This window comes from Hemitrygon akajei, chromosome 5 (genome assembly GCF_048418815.1).
Source record: "Hemitrygon akajei chromosome 5, sHemAka1.3, whole genome shotgun sequence".
NCBI classification, from domain to species: domain Eukaryota; kingdom Metazoa; phylum Chordata; class Chondrichthyes; order Myliobatiformes; family Dasyatidae; genus Hemitrygon; species Hemitrygon akajei.
In genome coordinates, this window is record NC_133128.1 from 167168978 (window position 1) to 167191264 (window position 22287).

At 39.5% G+C, this 22287-nt stretch overlaps 1 protein-coding gene across 4 annotated transcripts in view; it reads left to right on the forward strand.

Annotated features, from left to right (window-relative positions):
• Nucleotides 1-22287, forward strand: part of sestd1 (SEC14 and spectrin domains 1) — a 128313-nt gene that overhangs the window by 8375 nt on the left and 97651 nt on the right. For all 4 annotated transcript variants that reach the window (XM_073047108.1, XM_073047107.1, XM_073047110.1 and 1 more), the window contains exons 2-5: nucleotides 1834-1897; nucleotides 5598-5689; nucleotides 12738-12846; nucleotides 19386-19476. In XM_073047108.1, coding sequence (XP_072903209.1) covers nucleotides 5635-5689; nucleotides 12738-12846; nucleotides 19386-19476 — 255 coding nt within the window. In that variant the 5' untranslated portion in view covers nucleotides 1834-1897; nucleotides 5598-5634. The remainder of the gene's footprint in view (nucleotides 1-1833; nucleotides 1898-5597; nucleotides 5690-12737; nucleotides 12847-19385; nucleotides 19477-22287) is intronic.

Genomic DNA, 22287 nt, shown 5'->3' on the forward strand with positions numbered 1-22287 from the left:
GGTGGATGCCTCAGGAGTAGGTGTTGGAGCAATGCAGACACAAGGAGAACCTGGAGTCGAGCGACCTATTCTTTAGCAGAGCCAAAAACTCCTCCCAAAGGAAACCAGCTTTTCCACCATTGAAAAGGAGTGTTTGGCCATTATGTGGGGTCTTGACAGCCTCTGGTACTACCTCCTTGGTAGGGAGTTTGGTCTTTACACAGACCACACTGCATTAATGTGGATTCTTACAATGAAGGACCATAATGCCAGAGTGACATGGTGGTACCTGGAGCCCCAACCCTTCAAATTCTGTGTCCACCATAAAGCATTGAAAGAAACTGTTACTGCAGACTACCTGTTTTGGCTGCTGAGCATTGTCGCTGCAGGAGAGAAGGGTGGTAATGTGACAGAGAGCACTCAGTAAATGCACTCCTTAGACATGCGAATTCATTCGCATGTAAACATTGCCTTTTCCTTTAGGTGAGTGTAGGCAATTCAACATCTTCCATAGGAACCCACTGTTTTCCCTCTGCACTGCTACGTACATTCAGAGCCAAACACCAAAGTTCAGTTTAATTTTAAACCAAGCTGATGTGCTCCAGTTGGCCTTATGGTATCTTTCCCGCAATGCATGGCAGAATATTCCATTTCTTTAGTAATGGGGATGTGTAAATGTGTATGTGTTGTTTGTATGCTGTATTTAAGGTCGATACTTCTGTTTATTTTGTAATAATGTAACTATACTATTTGGTGCATCATATTCATATTTAGGCTTAAGTTAACTTTGTTGGTAATTAAAGATGGTATGTCCTAGTGTCAAAAAAAGGAGCTTTTTGCCCTCAATAAAGGAGAGAGATAGGGACTATGAGGAGTTCACAATGGGCAAGAAAATATATGGAGCTATTGTTGTGTTTATTTGTAGAAATATTGCAGTTGTTTTTCACTATTTTCACTAATTTTTGTAAGTAATTTCTGATGCACCAAATAAACACCCTTGCATTAAAGTGCTAAGCAACTCAAGTCATCTTTTCTTTGGTTGTAATCCAACTATCTAACAGAGCAGCCAGCAAAACCTTTACACCCCACCTCTGTAGGCTCCTCGATATGGATTACATCCTTCTCAAACTGCAGCCACTTCCTCTGATGGTTTGCTGGAGGCCACTTAACCAGTCAGTGATGTACCTCTCTGCCTGCCAAAGGTTGATGTTCCTGTCCTGGTGGGGTGCTCATCCAACCCCCTTCCCCCCCCCCCCCCCCCAGGGTCCCCTGTGGTTATGTCCTGTAGATCTGTAGCTTGTATGTAGGTTTTTTCCCTCTTGGAAGATGCAGGTTGGGTTGTTAGTCCTTCTTGAGCTTTGTTGTAATGTCTGCCTTTTCTACCTTCCTCCCCACTACTAGTTTCAACCTTTTTTTTTCTCTTGTGCTTCCTTGCTTACTTCAAAGTCACTGCTATCTGTAATTGTTCTCCAATCATCCATTACTGTATTCCTTGAAATTCTGACTTATTGTTCTGTACTACTTTGACAAAATCCTCACCCTTTTTGCAAATTTATTTACAAACCTGACAATCCTCCCAGTTTTCACATCTGTCTTAATACTGGATTTAAAGTATATTTTTTGTTAAAGTATGTATGCAAGTCACAACCCTGAGATTCGTCTTTCCACAGACAGCCATAAAGAAAGAAGCACAATGGAACCTGTTCAAGGAAAACATCAAACACCCAAAGCACAAAAAAGAGCAAATCACGCGAATGGCAAAAATCGAGCGAATAACACAGAATATTAAACATTGCACTGCAAAATCCTTGAAACGGTTTACCATTATATCAGCTTTATTATTGTATTTTATAGGACATGGACTTGTGATGAATTTTGAGACTGAAGAATCATGTATCTGCTGACAGAATTCCTTCAAGTAAGTGGTAACATTTCTTTCCGTAAGCCACATAACTTCATAAAGCAGGTCAACAATAAGAGCATGTGAAGTAGAAGCAAGAGTAATAAAAAGTTAAAATTAAATTGTCGAAGTATCTATATGCTACCATATACTACCTTGAGATTTATCTTGCAGTCATTTACTGGGAAAAAAACTAAATACTGTAGCGGGGTGCTACGCGCAGCGCTGAAATTACGACACGGAGTCGGTAAACTGCAACCACGGAATAAGTTTATTTCACAAACACAGTCTTGCTTAAAAGCCTGTCTCCCCCCACTCGAAACTTGGAGAGGCACATAACTGAAACTCCCTGAGGCTATGTATCTTTGTCTCTGGCTCTGGCTAATTGTCAGCCGGTTCGAGTGTGCTAGTAATTGGGTCGCCACAATACAATAAAATTATATGAAAAAGAACTGTGCATTAACGACCAATGTGCAAAAAAAGGACAAACTGTATGAAAAGTAATACTGAGAACATGGGTTGTAAACAGTCCTTGAAAGTAAGTCTGTAGGTCATAGTATCAGTACAAAGTAGTAAATAAAGTTATCTGCACTGGTTTAGGAGCCTGAAGTTGGGTAATAACTGTTCCTGAACCTGATAGTGTGAGACCTATCAGGTGATCTGTATCTCCTGCCCAATTGTAGATGTGAGAAGAGGGCAAGGCCTGGATGGGTGGGGTCTTGGATGGATGCAGCAGTGCTCCTTGTAAATCTACTCAATGGTGGAGAGGTTAATTTGCTCTATGGCATCTGCTCTGTCATTCAGTAAGGTCATGGGCGATCTTTTACATCAGCAGTTTAGTTGGACAATGCTTTTAACACATTGAATTTGTATTTTGCTTGGTTTCTTAATTTCAAGTAAATGTGTAAATTTAGTTGTGCACTTTGCCCAATATAATTCGGTATGTTACTGAATAAAGTAACGTATCTTGCCCGCAGGTGTAGCCATGCTTCCGGCATCAACATATGTCTGGAATATGGGTGAAAACTGGCTCACCTGGAGGAAACCCATGCAATTACAGGGAGACATAGAAACTCCTTACAGACAGTGGTGGTAACAGGACCCCAGTCGCTAGTGCTGTAAAACATTACACTAACTGCTATGCTACTGTGCTGCCCCCAGATACGTACATGGATTTGTATCATATACACAAGTACATACATGCACATGTGCAATAATAAACTTAGTTGCAGCAGCACCATAGGCACAAAGAATCATATAAACAATATTCACTAGAAAAACACAAATTAAACATAAATTGTACACAATTTTTACACAAAAGAATGGCATTAGAACAAAAAAAGTCAATTTTTGGTGCAAATTGATCAAGTCAAATGGGTCATGGCGTTATTAGACTGGGATGGCCAGTTAATTCAAGAGCCAAATGCTTGAAGGGAAATTGCTGTTCTTGAACCTGGTTATGTGGGATTTAAGCTTCTTTCCTCCTTGCCTGATGGTAGCTCTGAGAAGGTGGCATGCCCTGGAGGGTGGGAATCTTTTCGATGGGGAATTTGGGTAGGGGTTGGCTTCCTGAGGCAGCATCTCTTGTATAAATTACTGATGATGGGGAGGGGAATTGAGCAACTGAGAGTAGGTTGTTGAGAATGAGAGCTGTTTGATAACATAATACCTTGCAATTATTTTGAGGTTGATGGTGACTGATGGGACTGTAATTGACTGCTCTGTTTTATTCCTGTTTTGTGTCAAGAGCAAGTGGGCTATTTTCCACGCTGATTGAATTGGCGTCAGTGTTGGGCACTGCCATCACAAAGGATGTAACCTCTTTATGGAACCTACTCCTCCTTATTGATTGCTTTAACAGATGTACTATGATTGTAAAGCTTTGATTAAATCTTTTGTTGACCAGTTGGTTAAATATATCTGTACAGTACTATGTTGAATCTCAAAATGTACAGGTTTGGGTAATATGACAGGTTTTCTTCATTAATAGTAATTGGTGATCTAAATGAATCTACAGTAGATTCCAGTTAATTGGGTCATCGATTAATCGGGGCAGCTCTTATTTGGTTCACGTCTTAAAGAACATAGCCGGGATTCCCTATGTTTATTTGGGACACTATGCCCCTTAATTGGGACAGAAGACTGTTGGTCAACTATGTCTAACTAGCATTGGTTGCATGTACTTGTGAGGCTGTTAGGCACTACACCATGATTAAGAGTGAACACTTTTTAAAGTAGCGTCAGTTGCTTGTATTTGTGTTGAAAAAGCATTGATTTTTTGTCATTGATAGTTGGTGGGAAATTAGCAGTAAGACTGTTCAGAACAGTATTGCTCATTGCGGTTTCAAGTGTTTTGGCTTGGAGATGTCAGAACGGCTAGGAGTGAAAATGAAACTTTTATAACTTCAACAAATTAGGAACTATGAAGAATTTGAAGGTATTGACAATCACCTTGAATGTTACAATGAAAGTGAAGATTTGAAGGATGCTATCATCACAGCATTGTATGAAGGAAGTCTATTATCTGCACTAGGTTTATGTGCAGACTTTATTCATTTATAGTCGATCAAAAGAAAACAGCGTACCATCAAGAGCTATTTGGAGCTAATATACAGCATTATAGTATGGTAGCAATATTTGTCGTGTTCCAATTTATTTTGTTATAATCTGGGTAACAATTTGTTACTCAGATGATAGTTTTACTTTTTTTTGTTACTACTTTTGTAACTATTTACATAAAACTTGGACTAATTGGAGCAGCTGTTTAATTGGGCCAAAATGTACAGGTTCTGATCTGTCCCAATTAACCAGAATCCTCTGTGATTGAGGGGTTTTTGTTGTTGACGTGAATGATATTAGCTATTTATTGAATTCAATATTATTTTGTTCATGAATTTAAATTCCAAATTTTTTCCCAGTTTCACAAATGCTGCTAACTTGCACTATCTCACCACTCACATAGTTTACAGGAAATATGACACACATACATGTTAATCACTTGCATTTCAAAACCCTACTTAAGACCACATTAGACAACATTGTTTAGTAACTTTCATCCAAGTACATTTGATGAAACCAGAATGTCCTGAAACATTCTGATTGTCATTTTACATGTATGCGTCTTATTGGCAAGTGTTTTGTGTAGAAAGTTGCTTGATTGTAAACCCATGCAGTGTGAAGAAACTGATACTTAGAGCACCAGTTTGGGGTTGGTGGCTGGAGGCGAGAATTTGATTGTTTATCCAAGTTTGGATTTTATAGAATTAGTTTGCAAAGTGGCAAAAACCTGTCATGGATGTTCACTTGCAAAGGCAGAATTGTTATTGAATTGAATAGTTTTTGGCAAAGATATGTTCAGGAATAAAAGTGTTAAAATGGTTACTTTACTGTGAATTGTTCTGTGTGTGTCATATCATGCTTTAGCTATCCCTGGTACTTCATTACTGCATTTGTTGTGAGGTACATTTATATGCCCAATATACAGCCAGTGAAATGGCATGGAGCCAACAAGAGGAAGGGGATTTTGTTTTGCTTGTGTACCCAAGGTGGATTTTATCAAAGCATGTTTCACGCAAAGGATTAGAGTTGATGCCTGGAAATTGGTAAAAGTAATGTTGCTAAATTAGTGATTGACTCACTACTATTCTTATTCTACATATTCTGAGGCAGAGCTAATTTTTTGAAATGATGCTGATTCAATATATATTTTTTCTTACAGAATTGTGGACACTTGTGACCAATCTCATCTTGAAACAATGGAAGCCACAAGTATGTTGCCTATTCTGAAGAAAAGGCTAGCCTTTCTTTCAGGTATAGTGTTTTGTGTTACTTGTTTGTACATGCTAAGTAGTTCTCAGAAAGATTTGTGTTCCCATTTATGTACATACTTGGTTTAATAAATGCTTGTGGTTCTAATAGTGTATTATTTTATCTTTGTATTTTGAATTTTATTAGTATATTATTAAGGTTACATATTAAAGAAATTTTTCAAATATGCGTCATTGGGGTTTCATCAGCAATTTCAGCTTGTGGAATGTTTGTATTGGATATCAGAAAATGTATTGCTAATGCTGTAGAATATTTTTTTAAAGATAATATAGTTGTGCATATATTTTGATCAGGCTTATTGTTGCTGTTTACTCATACAAAATTGGAAAGTAGTACTGCCTGATTTTTTTTTCTTTGAGTTGTGAGGCAGTGATAGAATGCAGAATTAAATCTGGAAAAATGTGAAGTGATACACTTTGGAAGACAGAGTACAGGTTTACAGCAGTGTGGAGGGACAGGAGGATCTTGGGGTCCATGTTCATAGATCCCTTCACGTTGTCATGAAAGTTGATAGGGTGGTTATGAAGGTTTATGGTGTATTTGCCTTCGTTAGACAGAGAATTGAAGCTGTATAACAGTCTGGTTGGACCACTCTTGAATTATTGTATTCGGATCTGGTTACTTAATAGGAAGGACGTGGAAGCTTTAGAGAGGGTGTAGATGAGATTTACCAGGATAAAGCCTGGGCTGGAGAGCATGTCTTAATGGGGAAAGGTTGAGCAAGCTGGGGATTTTCTCTCTTGAGCAAAGGAGGATGAAAAGTGACTTGGTAGCGGTTGTTGAGACAGGAGGAGGCATAGATAGAGTGGACAGCCAGTATCTTTTATCCAGGGTGAAAGTGGCTGTCATAATAGTACGTTATTAAGGTTATTTACAGAAAGTATAGAAGTGTCTAAGGTAGATTTTTTTTTTACATGGAGTAGTAACTGCATAGGACGTAATGCCAGGGATGGTGTTAGAGGCAGATACGTTTTCTTTGTTGTGATGCCATTATCCCACACTACTCACTACTACTAAAACACATTTGAATGAAACAGTCCCTGCAGGTGGGAAGCACTTTACCTGCAAGTCTGTCAGTTCATATACTGTATCCAGTGTTCCCCGTGTGGCCTTCTCTGCGTCAGTGAGGCCCGTTGTAGGCTGTGGGACCACTTTGTTGAGCACCTATGTTCCATCTGCAACAAGCAGGATTTCCCAGTAGCCAACCATTTTAATTCCACTCAGACATTCCCATTCTAATATATCAGTCGGTGGCCACCTCTACTGCTACAATGTGGGCAGTCTCAGATTGGAAGAACAATATTTTATATTTGGTCTGGGTAGCGTCCAAACTAATGGCATGAACATCAAGTTGCCTAACTTCCAGTAATTTCTACCACCTTCTGCTCTATTTTTCTATTCCTCTTTCAGGCCTCCCTCTTACCCAGGGGTTCCCAACCTGGGGTCCATAGACCCCTTGATTAATGGTAAGGGTACATGGCAAAAAATGTTGGAAACCCCTGCTCTTATCCCTTCTCCCCACCTGCATATCACCTCCCTCTGGTGCCTCTTATTTCCTTTTCCCTGTGGTCCACTATTCACTCCTATCCAGCTTCACCTATCACCATCTGGCTCGTACTATTTCTCTCCACCACATTTTTGTTCAGTAGGTTCAATTTAATGTCAGAAAAATGTATACAATCTACATCCTGAAATTCTTTATCCTCACAAACATCCACAAAAACAGTGGAGTGCCCCAAAGAATGAATGACAGTTAAATGTTAGAACCCAAAAGCACCCCTAGTTCCCCCTTCCCACACATAAGCAGCAGCCAAGCAACGAGACCCCCCCCTCCCTCACCAGCGAGAAAAGCATCTGCACCCTCCACCAAGCACTCAAGCGTACAGCAAAGCATCAATAAGGCCACAGATTTGCAGTACCCCAAAGACTACTCGTTCACCCAGTAATTCAATATATCACAGCCACTCTCTCCCTAATAAAGGGAAAAAGAGTTGTCCCCCCCCCCTCTCTCTGTGAAATGGGGACATAACAAAACAACTCACCGATTTATGGTGTTAAAAGTCTGTTGCGTCGCTTTTTCCGAGTTCTGCATCCAAAGATCTCGGGTCTCAGGGCACACAGCCAGTTTGGAGCTTACAATCTTCCATATCCCACGACGCACCAGTTTTCAGAGGCAGCACTGACCTGGAATCTGCCTGCCTCCAGCGCCTTGAAGGTGTGCTAGTCTCCAAGGCCAAGCCCTTGGCATATCGAGAAACGGCTGGTCATGAGGCCCTGAGAGTGGGTCCCATTCCAGCAAAGAAGGAAGTCAGCATGTAACCCCAGGTCAGGGTCTTCAAAAAAAAAAACCCTGAAAAGGGAAAAAAGATATTAAAGATAGAAATAGAGCTGTTTCCAAAGATGCAAGCAAAGGAGTCACAGTTAGACACCACCATCCTAAGCTCCACCCTCAAAATTCAGGCTTCTTCCCTCTTCTTTTCCAGTTCTGATGAAGGGTCTCAGCTCAAAACATCGACTCTATTCCTTTACATAGATGCTGTCTGACCTGCCGAGTTCCTCCAACATTTTGCATATGTTACAAAGTTAATACATTCACGACAGATGACAGTGATATTAAACCTGATTCTGAAGAAAAGGAAAGTTGTGACATTTTGGGTATATAAAGCGATACCTATAACTTTTCAGATGAAAGCAAATGTATGTTGTCAAAATGATGTTTTAATTTCTAAAATTTTCAAGTTTACATTTAATAATTAATTTTGCAGTTTACAAGAAAGAAAATGGTGTGGAATATTAAGACAATAATTGGATGTACATTACTTTGTGCCTCCATTTATACGGAACTGTTTTGTCGAGGTCTAAATATTGAAATTTCACCAGTAAACTTAAACTGTAAAAGCAAAAATGATCAAAAGTGACCCTTAGCTAATATTTTGTAACAAATTCAGTTGGCTTACCTTGCTTTTTACTGTAAGCATTCTCTTGATAAGCATTAAATAGCACAGTAACCTTGAATTTTTCCCCTTTAGAAGGACAAGTAAAACTTCCAAGTTGTGTAAATATTTTTTGAACTTGGAAAATATTTATAGATTCCATAGTGTTGATAATCATTTGATGTAAAAGAGTCTGTTGGCATTAGGTTTACCAAGAATATCTAATGGACTTCTGCACAAAACTAGATTCCCAAAGTGCAGTCTTTTTCACTTTCTGTATATTAAAGATAGATTTGGACTTTTTCCACTAGGATTGCAAATAAAGTTGCTTGTTTCATCCTGTTGATTAATTTATTGTAATGCTTTTAATAACTTAATTTTGACAATAAAAAATAGTACACATCTTATCTGAAAAATAAACTTGCAAGTCTAAGCCTTCTGATGTCACTAAAGCCATAAAGCTGAGAACTTTGTGTCTGTGTGGAATTTCTAAATTGTTAGATTGGTTTATTATTGTCACATGCACTGAAGTATAGTAAAAAAAAATTAGCTTGCATACCACTCAGAGATCAATTCATTACAAACAACAGTGCATTGAGGATAATACAATGTAGAACAACAGAGTGCAGAATAAAGTGCTACAGAAAGTGCACTGCAGTTAGACGATAAGATACAAGGTGTTAATGAGGTAGATTGAGGTCAAGAGTCTTATTTTATTGTACAAGTGAACCAGTGATTAAGACCCTACGATATAGAAGCAGAATTTGGCCATTTGACCTATTGAGTCTCAGACATCCCACCTCTCCTGGAAGTTCCAGGAGTCTCCCGCATATAGATAGCAGTTCCCTGATGCCTGCAAATTATATACAATATCCCAGAAATAAAGTTGGATCACTCATTCTTCTGAATTTCAGTGAATACAGGCCCAGAGCTATCAAACACTCTTCATATGATAAGCCGTTCAATCCTGGAATCAATTTTGTGAATTTCCTTTGAACCTTCTCCAGTGTCAACACATCCTTTCTAAGATGAGGGGCCCAAGACTCCTCCCGACACTCCAAGGGAGGCCTCTCCAATGCTTTTTGAAGCCTCGAGTAAAGAATAGCCTCTCAACAGAGGGATAGAAGCTGTTCTTGAGCGTAGCTGCTTTCAAGCATTAGTATTTTCAGGCCAACGGTAGGAGGGAGAAGAGAGAATATCTGGAGTGGGTGGGGTTTTTAATAATGCTGGCTGCTTTATTGAGGCAGGAAGAAGTGTAGACTCTTCATGGTGGGGAGGCAGTTACAGAACAGAACTGTGTTCATGATTCTGCAGCTTCTTGCAGTCATCTAGAGTGGTTGCCATAATGAGCTTGGATGTACTTGGATTGGATGCTTTCTGTGGTGCGCCAGTTTAAAATTGGTGTGGGTCAGAGGGGACGTCGAATTTCTTTGGGCTCCTGAGGGAGTAGAGACACTAGTGAGCTTTCTTGGTCCTGCCGTCTATGTGATTGGATCAGGACAAGCTAATGTGATGTTCACTCTTTGGAACTTTAAGCTTCCAACCCTCTCAACCACAAACCCATTGATGTAAACAGGAGCATGTGAACTATGACCCAATCCCACCTTCATGAAGTCAATGACTAACTCTTTTGTTTTGATAATATTACTGGGAAGATTATTATGATACCATGTCACTAGGTTCTCCTTCCTGTACTCCGATTCATTATTTAAGAGGCAGCCCACTGTGGTGGTATCATTGACAAACTTGCAGATGGCGTTGGAGCTAAATCTGTGCATACGGTTGTGAGTGTACAAGGAGAAAAGTGGCTGAGGACTCGGTCTTGTGGGGCACCGGTGTTGAGGATAATTGTGGTGGAGATGGAGGTGTTGCTGCTTCCCCTTGCTGATTTGCAGTTTGTTGGTCAGGAAGTCAAGGATTGTGTTGGAAAAGGAACTATTGAGTCCCAGTTTGAGGAGTTTGGAGATGGGTTTGCTTGGAATTGTATTGAAGGTGGAGCTGTAGCCAATAAACAATAGTCCTATCATAGATGGGTTTACTGTCAAGATGCTCCAGAGATCAGTGTAGGGCTAGAGAGATAGCATCTGCTGCAAGCCTGTTTTTGGTGGTAGGTGAATTGCAGTGGGTGGAAGTTATCCTGGAGGCTGAAGTCAGTGCATGCCACTGCCATTGAAGCACTTCACAATAGTAGATGTCAAAACAGCTGGTTAGTAGTTATTAAGACTACTTGGATATAGGGATAATAGTGGTGGGAACTTCAGATTGAAGCAGGGAGAGAATAAAAATTTCTGCAAATGCCCCGCCTGCTTATCTGCACAGGATATAAGGACACAGCCAGTGATACCATCTAAGCCAGATGCTTTCCTATTGATCTAAGGCAGAAAATTGTTTAGCAAAATGGGAACAGTTCCCTAATTTACTGAAATGCAAGACAGATCACACATTGTGCGGTGACACCAATTTATTTTCTGCTTTCAGATAGTTGCTGTGCAATTATAATTTTATTAGATCTTGGAAATGAAACCTCCTGGGGAATAATTCAACAAGTTCATTTAATTTACTGAATGGCAAGGCCACTCTTGCACATTCTTTTGTAGGTAAACATCACTGAATCTATAACCACTCCCACTTCTTTCATGTTATTATTACCTCTGATACCTGATGGTGGGATCTTTTTCTAAGAATAGTCTCTATTCTTTCACAGATTTTGCAGTGAATAGCTTTAACTTCATCTAAAACTCATCACTTTTTCTTGCATTCTATTGAAACAGAAGCTTTGTAAAATCAAAATTGGTATGTTTTAAATTGGGTTGTAATGAAAGAGAAGTCTAAAAGGTTAAGATTTAAAGAATAATTTTATTTTTACATCGAAATTTTCAGTGAAATGCATCATTTGTGTAAAGACCAACACAGTCAGAGGATGTGCTGGGGCACTCCACAAGTGTCTGCATGCATCCGGCTGCGATGTAGCATGCTCACAACTAACCCTAATCTGTACATCTTTGGAATGTGGAAGGAAACCGGAGCATCCAAAGGAAGCCTGTGCAGTCACAGGGGGAAAGTACAAACTCCTTACAGACAGCAACAGCAATTGACCCCTTATTACTGCCACCATAAAGAAATGTGCTGACCGCTGCACTGCCATTCCACCCATCTTGAGCCACCTAATGTTGAAGAAATGAGGAATTTGTGAAGGGGGTGCACCTGGATGACAAGCTTGAGTGGAGCATCAACTCAGAGGCTACAGTTGCCTCTGCTTCGTGAAGAGACTGAAGTCCTTTGGAGTATGCGTGTTCTACCAGTCTATTATTGCCAGCACAGTATTCTATCCGGTGGTGTGTTAGGGCAATGACATCAACACGGGTGATGCCAACAGGTTCAGTAAACTGATTAGAAAGGATGACTCTGTTATAGGAGTCAGACTGGATGCACTGGAGGCTGTGGTAGAGCAAAATTACCCTATGGAGAATCCTGGCAATTTTGGACAATGTTTCTCACCCTCTGCATGCCACCTTGACTGAACAGAGGAGCACTTTTAGTAATAGACTAAGACAACTGTGCTGTTCCAAAGAATACCATATGAGGTCATTCTCACCCTCGGCCATTAGATCCTATAATGAGTCAATCTATAGTCGGGGAATGACCTGTTCCTGTTAGACTGTTTGTGGTAACTTAGTTTTTATTCTTCCTATTTCTTTTCTAATATTTGTATCTGTGCACTTGTAATGCTACTGTGACAATGTACTTTCCTTTGGAATCAATAAAGTATATATCTAACACTTGAAAAATCAACATGATATAGACTTCACCATTACAAATGCATTGAGCACATAAAGATCACGATTATAAATTCATCTTAGTAAGAGTACAGAGATGACCTAGCATGGGCATGATGGGTGGGGGAAGAAAGTCAAACATCTGTGGATGCTGAAGGTCTAAAATAGAAAAAAAATTGTTGGGAATACTCAGCAGGTTAGGCCACATCTGTGGGAAGAGATGAGACCAGTTGAGGTTTTTGATGTGATTAGATTCTAATGAGATTTTGTATTGATTAACTTTATTAAAGACAATATGCTAACAAAACTTGTATTTTTCAGGAGGCAAGGATAGAAGGAGTGGCCTTATCCTAACAATTCCACTCTGTTCAGAGCAAACAAACATGGAGGAGTTGAGTGTAACTCTGGATTATTTGCTCAGCATTCCAAGGTGACTTTATTCATGTATTTTTTCTATACTTTAAAGATATAAATATCTTTATTAACCAGATGGCTACAAGTTACTAAATTAATAATTAACATTGTTTTGACAAACCCTTTTATGGTCACTATATCAAGATATAGATATAACTAACCTTAAGGTTGATTACCAAAATCCTTGTGAAATAAAATTGCTGTCAGATTTTGAGCAACTCACACAACATGCTGAAGGAACTCAGTAGGTCAGGCAGCATCCGTGGAGGGGAATAAATGGTGGAAAAGAAATAAAATAGAAAGAGGACAGGTGAGGAGGAGGGGAGCCAGAGGCGAGTGGTGAACAGATGGGAAGAAAAGAAGTGGTGAGAAGGTAACCATAAAGCAGAATGGAAAAAGAGAGAAGGAGGCAGGGCAAGAAATTTCCTGAAGTTAGAGAAATTGATGTTTATGCCATCAGGTTGGAGGCTACCCAGACAGAATGACGTGTTGCTTCTCCCACCTGTTTATCTTCATCATGGCAGTAAAGGAGGCAGGCCATGGACAGATATGCCATTATGGGAATGGGAAGTCAAATTGAAATGGGTAGGCGCTGAGAGATGCATCCTCTTGTGGTGGACAAAGCAAAGATGTTTGACTAATTGATACCCCAGTATGCTTCGGGTCTCACTGATATAGGGGCAACTGCACCAGTAGCACGGGATACAATAGATGATCCCATTAGGATCATAGGTGAAGTGTTGCCTCATCTGGAAGGACTATTTTGGGCCCTGCATGGTGGTGAGTGAGGAGGTATAGGGGCAGTTGTAGTATTTGTTATGCTTGCAGGGATAAGTGCCAGGAGGCAGATTAGTGGGGAGGGACGAGTTGACAAGGGAGGTGAGGGATTCTGACAAAAAGCAGAGGGAGCTAAGGGAAGAAAAAATCCCATTGCAGATGGTGGAATTTATGGGGCCTTGTGAGGTGGTAATTAAGGATAATGAGCCCCTATTCCTGTTATGGTGGAGAATGGAGTGAGGTTGGATGTGCGTGAAATGGAGGCAATACAGGTGAGGGCAGCATTGATGATGGTGGAAGAGAAATTTTGTTCGTTGAAAAATGAAAACACCTCAGATGTTCTGGAATGGAAAACCTCATCCCAAGAACAGATGTGGCAGAGGAACTGAATGAATCTACGGGACTTCCTTCCTCGTTCATGTCCATCCTCGCCAATTTCACTCCTGGTACTATCAACTTATGACTTGTATAGAGAGTAAAGCTTCCACTAACTGAGACAAATTGCTTTGGCTGATGAAGAATCATCTCAGAATCTGTAGTTTTGTATTTCAGGTGTAGATACTGCTTTGGAAATTTCCATTTGTATTTACAGCATGTTCTAAATTTTAGGATTTATTACGTTTTTGAAAGTGCAGATTCTATGAACCAGTTCATCTCTTCCTATCTTGCGATTATACCATCATTTTATGATTTGTACTTGGGGGTGGGGGGCAGTAGTGTAAACCACACTGAATTGACTAACTTGTACAAAACCTGCACCATAATATTTGTGTCAAAAATTAGGACTAAAGATGTATCAAGGATCTGAAACCATAAGTGCATTCTGTGAGGGTTGTAAAGCCAAGATGGATTTTGATGGCATTGAAGATGTTTTTTGAGCCTAATGATGTAGGTTTAGGGTTAATGATACACTACCTGTATTTACCACACACATCCGTAAATGCACTGAAAGTTAGTTTGAGACATTGAATGCTTATCTCAGTGCCAAACACGGTGAAGGACTCCAGATGGTAAATCATTCAGTATTCCAAAGGTTGTGGTATGGCTTTGTCATCTCTATAAAGCTTGTGTCAGCAACTCTGTGTGTGTCCATGAGTAGGTAGATGCATGTTTCTGGCCTGCACATGAACTGCACGAGGTGCAGGACATTCCTGATGAGCAAACTTTGCTTTGAAGATCTGCAATGGTTAAGTGCGAGGTGAGGACAAATATGACCATTAAATGTAGGTTGCAGGTTACACTCAGCAAAACTTTGATTAATTTATGTGTACCATCTGATGCTGTTATGCTCTTAAATAGCAATTATTGTCATTTTTCTGTTGCATTGAAGTATTTAGTGTTTTCTGTACCTGTAAAATCACAAAGTTTAACTGCTTAAAATGGATAGGGAAATACACTCCTTTATTTGCAGCTACTTGTAACTCTCCAGGGATAACGGTGAGAAGAGCTGCCTCATTTTATTCTTTTTGGGATGGTGGAGATCATAGACATTCGGGAAGGAAACAGGCCTTTGTCCCAATTAGTCCATACCAATTATCAAGGAAAATTTGCACTAATATTCTATCCCATAGATAAAATGACCCTGAAAGCTTTTATGATATAATACGCCAGCAAACAAAGTTAATAAATTTGTTACAATTAATTGTGTAAGAAAATAGGAGAAATCTGGAATATGCATTAGCTAGTGAGGAGTTTCTATCAACATAAGAATAACTGTTTTAATCACATTTGTAATATTTCTTTGAAGAGAAACCCAGACATTTCATTGTAGATTGTGATGTGCTCTGAAGAGCATTGACTTCATCATCACTAAATGGTTAAAGCCTATGTTAAGAATAAAGAATGTTTTGCTTTTGGAGGCACAGAATTCTAAATTAGCATAATGAATATATATTAATACACAAGTATTAATGCATATACATTCCAGAACCAAAACTCTTTATCCAATTAACTGTGAACAGAAAAAATACATTGGATGTACAAATGTATTCATTCTAATTTAAGACCATAAGACAGGAATAGAATTAGGCCATCTGGCCTATCAAGTCAACTCCGCTATTTCATCATGGCTGATCCATTTTACCTCTCAGTTCCATTCTCCTGCCTTCTCCCCATATACCTTCATGCCCTGACCAATCAAGAATCTATCAACCTTGGCCTTAAATATACATAAAGACTTGGACTCCACAGCTGCCTGTGGCAAAGAATTCCACAGATTCACCACTCTGGCTAAAGAAATTACGGTCAGCCCTCCTTATCCGCGAGTTCCGCATACGCGAATTCAACCAACCGCGAATCGAGGAAACCTGGAAGTGCTCTTCCAGCACTTGTTCTTCAAACATGTACAGACTTTTTCCTTGTCATTATTCCCTAAACAGTGCAGTATAACAACTATTTACATAGCATTTACATTGTATTAGGTATTATAAGTAATGTAGAGATGATTTAAAGTATACGGAAGGATGTGCATAGGTTATCGTGGATCGGGATTGGAAAAAATCAGAAGTTCTCTTACTAAGCAAGTTGGAACAGCTACATCCAGTATTATTTAGCGTCAGTTAGTCAAATGTTTGTCTTAGAAAATAGTATATATTTTACCTTTCTATGCATATAAAACACTTAAGAAAAGTATGTATTTCAATAATTAAACCACTGCGTTGCTTAGTAATAATTGTAGCTTTCATCGGGGCAGGACCTTTCTCACTTAATCCGTTGTTCCGATCGTTGACCGACTGTAGCCTAATGCTTTTCCAATGACAGATGGCATTTCACCTCTTTCCGATTGCTTTATTATTTCCACTTTATTTTCAGTCGTGATCGTGATTATTTTCGTGAACAGAAACACTGCGGATTCAGAGCTCCACCGGGTCCTAAAGACCATTGCACTGAAACAGGTTAAATAAGGGACTCAAGTATCTGTGGTTTTTGTTATCCGTGAGGGGTCCCAGAACCAATCCCTCACAGATAAGGAAGGCCGACTGTACTCCTAATCTCAGTTTTAAAAGGATGCCCCTCTATTCTGAGGCTGTGTCCTCTGATCTTAGACTCTTTTCTCCCCCCCGCCCCCCAAAGGAAACATACTCTCCACGTCCACTCTATCAAGGCCTTTCACCATTTGATAAGTTTCAAGTTATCATTCTCCTAAATACCAGTGAATACAGGCCCAGAGCCATTAAACACTCTTCATGTGACAAGCAGTTCAAACCTGGAATCATTTTCGTGAACGTCCTTTGAACCCTCTCCAGTTTCAGCACATCCTTTCTAAAATAAGGGGCCCAAACCAGCTCACAATACTCCAAGTCAGGCCTCAGGCCTCACTGGTGCTTTATAATGTCTCAACATTACATCCTTGCTTTTATATTCTAGTCCTCTTGAAATGAATACTAACATTGTATTTGTCTTCCTCACCCCAGATTCAACCTTTAGGAAATCCTGCACAAGGACTCCCAAGTCACTTTGCTCATCAGTTTTTGTATTTTCCCTCCATTTAAAACATTGTCAACCCTTTCATTTTTTCTACGGATGTGCATGACCGTACATTGCCCGACACTGTATTTCATCTACCATTTCTTTGCTCATTGTCCAAATCTGACTAATTCCTTCCATAGGCTCGCTACTTCCTCAAAACTACCTGCCCTTCCACCTATCTTTGAATTGTCTGCAAACTTTGCAACAATTCCATCATCCAAATGATTACCGTACAACATTAAAAAGGTATCAAATCATGCAAGTGAAAGGTTTCTGTTCCTAAAGATTGCATTATCATCATTCATGGTGGGATTTACCTGGACTCCAGATTCAGGCTGTATTTTTCATGTGGAAACAGGTGTAAGAAATTCTGAAATGCCAGAGGAAGAGAAGCAGTGTGATCAAAGCATGGGTTCTTTCAGAAGTCCAGCGTTCCCATTTAGTTTCCATATCAGTCATAAATAACAATTATTTGTGTTTGTCTTCTCTGCAGCTGCTGTTGATTTTTCTACAGTAAATTCCAAAACAATACTTCTGCTTTGACCCATAAATAACATAACTGGGCACCTTCCATGTTTAATAAAAACACAAAATGCTGGCAGAACTTGGCAGGCCAGACAGCATCTATGGGAGGAGGTAGTGATGACGTTTCGGGCCAAAACCCTTCATCAGGAGTGAAGTAACATGGGATGGTTGAGGGGGGGATAAGAAGTGGGGGAAGGGATGAAGTAAACAGCTGGGAAGTGATGGGCTGGGGGAAGGTGGAGAATTATGGGAAATAAAAAAGAAAGAAAGGTAGGGCTGGGGGGAGATTATAGTTGGGGGGGGGAGGGGGGGAAGAGAGAGAAAGAGAACCAGACTAAAATTATAGATAGAGATGGGGTAGACCTGCTGAGTGCTTGTGAAATAGACCAACTCAAATTTAATATGGAAATCCTTCTGGTATTCTGAATTGCAGAACATTGGACTTGTTGCTATCATTTTATGTTTGTCAAATTAGTATAAGATTCAGTTTCTGTATTTCTTAAGGTATTTTAGTATAGACATTGTACTTCATTGCAAATACACAGTAACCTTAATAACAAAACACAATAAAGGCAGTTTCACAAGAAACACTGACATTTATGAATAATTGTTACTAGCTTCCTGTGATAAAAACATTTGCATTTAGGAGTATTAACACAACAGATAAAGCAAACATGAGCAGATAATATTAACAATGTCTGTAACCCATAGGCATTTATGAGCGAAGTTACAAAAAGTTTGTGTGCATCGTTTATTAAACAGTGTGTATGTTTTATACTCTGCTATCACATTATTCTGTCACATTTCTCTTATTTACAAAATAATAGGCCTGAAAAATATCTTTTCCCGTTTATTTGACTTGAGAACCACAAGCAACCTCTGAATGCACATGAGAATGTAATGACCTTGTATCTTGAACTGTTGTGTACTTTGATAATGAACATTTATTACTGTTGTGATGCTAGATGGATGTTCAGGATTAACATGGGGATATAATTAAAAAGGTGGAGTAAAATACGTAGTTTGTAGATTGTGCCTGAAACCCTTCTGGGTCAATGAAAATGCAGAGTTGGGAAGTGTTTTGCAATTGTTTTTATAGGATGCACATACAACTACTGCAGTGCATTGGTTTGCCAGTTTATAATGTTACAAATGCTTTCAGGGCCTTTGCCTTTGTGATTCAAAGGATTAGTAAATAGTTCCTTGTCAATTGGCATAGACTTAGTGGGCCAAAGGGAAGTCCCAAGTGGAAACAAGACTGAAATGGATTGAAGCAGTGAGTGTGAAAGCAACATGATACAGAAGTGAGTTGTGGATGAAAAATGCTCTCATCCACAATATTATTTGCTGAAACTCTAGACTTAGGCTTGTTTTTAAAAATGTCTTTAAAACCTTAGGTGTACTTTTGCCCCTTCTTTTTCTTTCTTGTATCCTCTGTGCTGTGAAAAATTTCACATCTACCAAGTGCTTAGTGCTTTACGTAACTACAAATTTGTAAAAGGCAAATGCTTTTCTAAATATTCATCAACACTGAATTTCGTGTAGTACTCCTTTGTATATTTCAACTTTGACCTTTAAGCTCTCCAAAGTAAATGTATTTAGTTAAAATCAGACAAATAGTTTGTTGTGAAATGCTTGTTTTTTTTTTAAAAAGCTCTAATAAAGCTTCTTAGAATATTTTGGAACAAGACTTAAATAATATAGTTAATGTAACATATGAAGTAATATAGTATGTATATAATACGTTTTTCGGTTAATCCAGGATGATTATTTTCTCTCTTGCAGTGATAAGTGTAAAGCCAGAGGTTTTACTGTTATTGTGGATGGTCGGAAATCTCAGTGGAATGTGGTGAAGACTGTTGTGCTGATGCTGCAGGTGAAGTTTCTTGACACCTATGTATTTGTTTTTTGAGATAGACAATTTAATTTGACTTAAATGCAACAATTTGGAACAGATTATTGAAATTTGGATTGTTCGCAGGTACCAGCTACCTCATTAAAATTAGTCCACTTTAAGAAGGGCTCAAACTTTTTAAAGTGACTGGAAATGTTATTATTTCATATTATGACACATGAAGAACAGTATAATGGCATAATTTGAGTCATTATATCCCCAGTGTTACAGTGCTTATAAAAATATTCACACCCTCTTGGTAGTTTTCATGTTTTATTGTTTTACAACATTGAATCGCAGTGGATTTAATTTTGCTTTTTTGACAACTTATCAACAGAAAAGGATTCTTTTGTGTCAAAGTGACACAAGATCTGTACAAAGTGATCTAAATTAATTACAAATATAAAACACAAAATAATTGATTGCACAAGTATTCACCTCCTTTAAAATAACATAATTAGTGAAATGGAGATCATCTGTGTGCAGACAAGGTGTTTCAATTGATTGTAGCAAAAGTACTCCTGTATCTGGAAGGTCCAACTGCTGGTGAGTCATATCCTGGCAAAAACTACACCATGAAGACAAAAAAAAAACTCCAAGCTACTCTGCTAAAAGGTTATTGAAAAGCACAAGTCAGGAGCTGGATACAACAAAATTTCCAAGTCTCTGAATATCCTTTGGAGTACAGTTAGTCGATCATCAAGAAATGGAAAGAATATGGCACAGCTGTCTAGAGCAGACCACCTTCAAAAACTGAGTGACCACACAAGAAGGCAACTAGTGAGGGAGGCCACCAAGAAACCGATGATGACTCTGAAGGAGTTAGAAGTTTCAGTGGCTGAGTAGGAGAAACTGCGTAGGGTGTCCCCGGGTTACGAACGAGTTCCGTTCCTAATTCCTTCTTTAAGTCGGATTTGTACGTAAGTTGGAACAGGTACATCCGGTATTATTTAGCGTCAGTCAAATGTTTGTCTTAGTATATATTTTACCTTTCTATGCATATAAAACACTTAAGAAACATATGTATTTCAATAATTAAGCCATAGCGTTGCTTAGTAATAATTGTAGCTTTCATCAGGGCAGGGCCTTTTGCATGCTCCATTATTCTCACTTTTATCCTTTAAAATTGTTCCGATTGTTGACTGTTACGTACCCCATAACTGGGTCACTTACCAGCAAAGATAGAGAGGTCCATTGAAGTCTGATGGTACTATTTTTAACAGTATTTATTGATAAAAATACACAAAATAATATCACGGCAAACATACAGATAATATACGTCGTCAATACTAAATCTAAAAGTGCGGGTCTAATAGTAATCAATAAGAAATAGCTCTATCGTTGTCTAGGGGATAATGTATTGTCCGATGGAAATATAAAAGTCACTCAGTTCATTCAAGCTGCAGCTTTTGGGTTGGAGAGAAAGACGGGTTAAAACTTGCCCATTCCTTTTATGATGTCAATCCTTCGAGAGTCGTTGGGAGTTGATTTCCCCGTTGTTAGCTAAAAACCGTTCTGCCGTGGTACAGGGCCCACCGATTCCGGGGCAAACGGAAAAGGACGCACGTGGCCTTCCACTGGTTTTTGCTAGTACGGGATCGTTAGTGTTTCTTCTGGTGCGTCTGAGGGGCTGTTCCCACAGACCCTCTTTTTATCCTGACTCACAGGGTCTCAGATGTCAATCAGGTTGGGATGATGCAATCCCTCCACCAACCTCCCCCTCGGTTCATTGCCTGGGGGGGCTTCGATGCATCGTACAGGATGCAATACACAAGTCTGTCTCCAAGAGACAATAGCCGGTATCAATGGGTCCGCCTTTCGGAGGCCAGGACACATTCCAACTCTTTGTGGATTCTGCATGTCTTTCTCTCATTTCCTGGGTCTCCTGAACTGACTTACTAGTGATCTTGGGATTCTCACAAAGGAGGGGGCTACCCTGCACCCTTCAGCCCCTCAGAGCTGTGGCACATTCGTAACATGACTGACTGTAGCCTAACACTTTTCCGATGACCGATGGTGTTTCACCTCTTTCCGATCGCTTTATTATTTCCACTTTATTTTCAATTATGACCATTCTCTGTCAACGGAACAGAAATACTGTGGATTCAGCAGCAGCTGCGAGCGGCAGATCCTGAGCTTCCCCTGGTCCTAAAGTCCACCCACACTGAGACAGGTTAAGTGGGTCAAATATGGGTGGTGCTGACTGGAAAGGGGGGGGGGGTCAGGGTGAATCTTGCTAAGAAAAATTTAAGCCAAATACAGTGTTACACACTCAACACAATGTTAACGGCGCCGTGATCCAACTTAAAATGGCAGATGCTGTTCTCCTTCCTTGAGCCAATGAATTTTTAATATAATAGGCTTTATGACAGGCCGTTCGTAAGTTGGACGGTTGTATCTCAGGGACAAGCTGTATATAACAACTATTGCCTGGGTGTTTCAGTTATATTGGACAGTGGCAAAGAGAAAGCCACTGTTTAGAGGGGTTTGGGGGAAGCTCACATGAAGTCTCAGCTAGAGTTTGCCAGAATGTATGTGTAGGGGACTCTGAAGAAAAAGGTTCTATGGTCTGATGAAATGAAAATTGAGCTTTATGGCCATCAGACTAAAAGCTATGTTTGTCGTTAGCCAAACACTGCACATCATCAAAAGCACACCATCCCTACCGTGAGGCATGGTGGTGGCTGCATTGTGCTGTGGGGATGCTTCACTGCAGCAGGCCCTGGAAGGCTTGTGAAGGTAGAGGGTAAAATGAATGCAGCAAAATACATGGAAATTCTGGAAGAAAACATT